General features: G+C 38.3%; 1 protein-coding gene across 1 annotated transcript; it reads left to right on the top strand.

Annotated features, from left to right (window-relative positions):
- Positions 1-867: 867 nt before the first annotated feature.
- Tsp_08485 (hypothetical protein) lies at positions 868-1,926 on the top strand (the record flags this gene model as incomplete). The annotated part of the gene is made up of 3 exons (XM_003375449.1): positions 868-953; positions 1,581-1,686; positions 1,888-1,926. Coding segments are annotated over exons 1-3 (231 nt in total), but the record flags the coding sequence as incomplete, so codon positions are not given.
- Between the last annotated feature and the right edge of the window lie 697 nt (positions 1,927-2,623).

The following is a 2,623-nucleotide window of genomic DNA, read 5'->3' as shown; positions in this document are numbered from 1 at the left end:
CACCCAACTTCGAACGCGTTCGCACGTCATGATGACATCATTTCTCTCTGTGGTCACACATGGTCTGTCTATATGTATTTATGTATGTATTAACATGAGGGCCGTCGTACGCATCCTCTGCGATATGAATCAAACGGTGACAATTTTCTCCTTTCTGTCTGTTGAAAAGCATGCTGCAATCAGTAAACTAATCTCTTGCCGTTGCACGACATGGGAACACTGTCCATCTATAAACAAAATGTCCCACTTACTTTTCTTCATCTTTGCACAACTAGTCTACAGTGTTCTAATTTTGTGTACTTTACAGAAGTTTGTCTGATTTTTTTGTTGTCAAAGAAGTTGCAGTTTATATTTGCTTTACTCTTGCTACGTCGTGACTTTTTTTTTCGTTTTACGTGAAAGCTGCGTGGGAGTTGTTGGGGAGTTTTTTTTCCCACCAACGCAGTTTGAAAAGCATGGGCTTCAGAAAGTCGTGCACAAGTCCCAGTTTTCAACGGTGGAAAAAAAATGGGATTCCATCCGTCGTAATGCAGAGCAGAGGCATTGTGTAGAAGCAGCTTGTTTATGATCGATTGCAGCAATTGGACTTTTTTTCTGCAAAATAACCACTTCTTGCCTTTTTGGCAGGGAAATTGTTGCACACAATCGAAGGGAGGGGGCAGAGGGTGTGATATGTTAACTTTATGTTCGGGGATTTTTGTTTTTACTGTGAAAAAAAAATTCACTATATAGTTTTCAGAAATCAGATTATTATTATTATTATTATTATTATTATTATTATTATTATTATTATTATTATTATTATTATTATTATTATTATTATTATTATTATTATGAATCATTTAGTCACATTGATAAGACGACAACATGGGAAGATCCGAGGAAGCGTCCTCTGAAGCAGAGCGTCGTTGTGAACCGACTTGCGGACCACAGCTTGCCGCCATTGCCTACGGGTTGGGAAGAGAAGATAACTCCTCATGGCGAGCGCTACTTTATGAATCACAACAACGAAACGACTACTTGGTTTGATCCACGTGTGCGTAAGTAGAAAATTCTTTTTTTTGCTTTTCGTGTTTTTTTAATGCATCTGATCTGATCGAATCATATGACAGAATCAGCGGATGGAACATTTATTTTGTGATTTTTTTGTGTAGCTCAAGAGCTGCAGCGCCCGTATGTTATGCAGAGACAACTTGAATGTCTTCAACCGGTTGCCGATACGTCATCTGGCTTTCACATAAAACAGCAGCAGCAGCAGCAGCAGCAGCAGCAACAACAACAACAACAACAACAAGCGTCCGGCTTTTGTCCAACCACTCAGCAACGGGTGCAGGAGTTGATCCAAGAAAGGCAGCAGTATAGATCCAGGCAGCAAGAAATTATGAAACAAGTAAAAAAGTTTTTTTTTGTGTTGTTGTTGTTATTTTTAATAAAATTAACTGTCATTTTTGTGTTTGTTAAAGGGATTGCTCAGCGATTCTGCAGCTATGCCGACCAGTCCACTGGCCACGCATCTTAGCGTCAGTTTTTAGTACTTTGGGAGGTGTTTTAATTGAAAATAACAACAAGCTTTATTTCAGCCAGAAAATTTTCCAAATTGTCAAGTGGCCGGAAGTAGTGGAACTCATCACTCAGCCATGGACGCCGCCTACCACTGCAGACAAAAATCAAGTGATTCCGGCTTGGGTATGACTTTGAGCACCAGCAGCAGCTATTCTCAACCTCACACGCCGGAAAATTTTCTCGCTTCTGACATTTGACTTGAACATTGGTGGTATCGATTTAAATTCAATTATGGACGTTGATCCAAGCATCCAAGTATTTCTCTCTCTTTTTTTTATCATTTTCATGTTTTTCGTTTAATTTTTAAATGTCACATTTTTAAAGGAATGGAATCCAACAAGATCTGGACCAGTACTTGCGGAGGTAATATGCGTTGAAAGTGGTGAATGTGCAGGTTTTTGTCGTTTGACCTGATAATGCTGAAAGGTGCTGACACATACGAAACGTTTCCCTTTTACGCAATCTGATGCTGCTAATGTTTATTTCTTTTTGTTTTTGTTCCATTTAAAATGAAACTTGTGCTATTTCATCGTGCCTTTTTTTAAAAAAAATTATCTTTCTTTTTATCTGCCATGTCATGAGACGTGCCTTGCTGTGTACTACTTCAGCTACTACAACGACTATTATTATTACTATTATCATGGACTACTGTTGAAAATTCATTCAACTCATTTCCTGATTACAGTAATCGTCTATTGCCTTCCGATTTTTTTATCTTTTTACTTGAAGATCACTTAAACGGGATGTGGTAGATTGGTCTCGTTTTCAGTTTTGTATTGTTGTTGTCAAATAAAGCAGGACTATTTTTTTTTTTATATTTATTCTGACAAAACAATTTTAACATGCAAACAACCCATATAAAATTTAAATCTTGGTTAGGAAAAACAAGGACCGGGGTAATTTATTTCAATTCCTGTGCTTCAGCAGCACCTTCACCGAAGGTCCTGCACTAAGTTCCCAATCTTGGATCCGAGTACCTCATCAAACCTCCGCAAAATACTTCTAAAGTTTACCTGGCCTGAGCAGCGTCACTAAAGCGCGGATAACGCTCTTCAAGTGT

Source organism: Trichinella spiralis, assembly GCF_000181795.1.
Source record: "Trichinella spiralis strain ISS 195 chromosome Unknown Scfld5, whole genome shotgun sequence".
Lineage (NCBI taxonomy): Eukaryota > Metazoa > Nematoda > Enoplea > Trichinellida > Trichinellidae > Trichinella > Trichinella spiralis.
The sequence above is the reverse complement of the archived record's forward strand: the minus strand, read 5'-3'. Positions and strand labels throughout refer to the sequence as shown.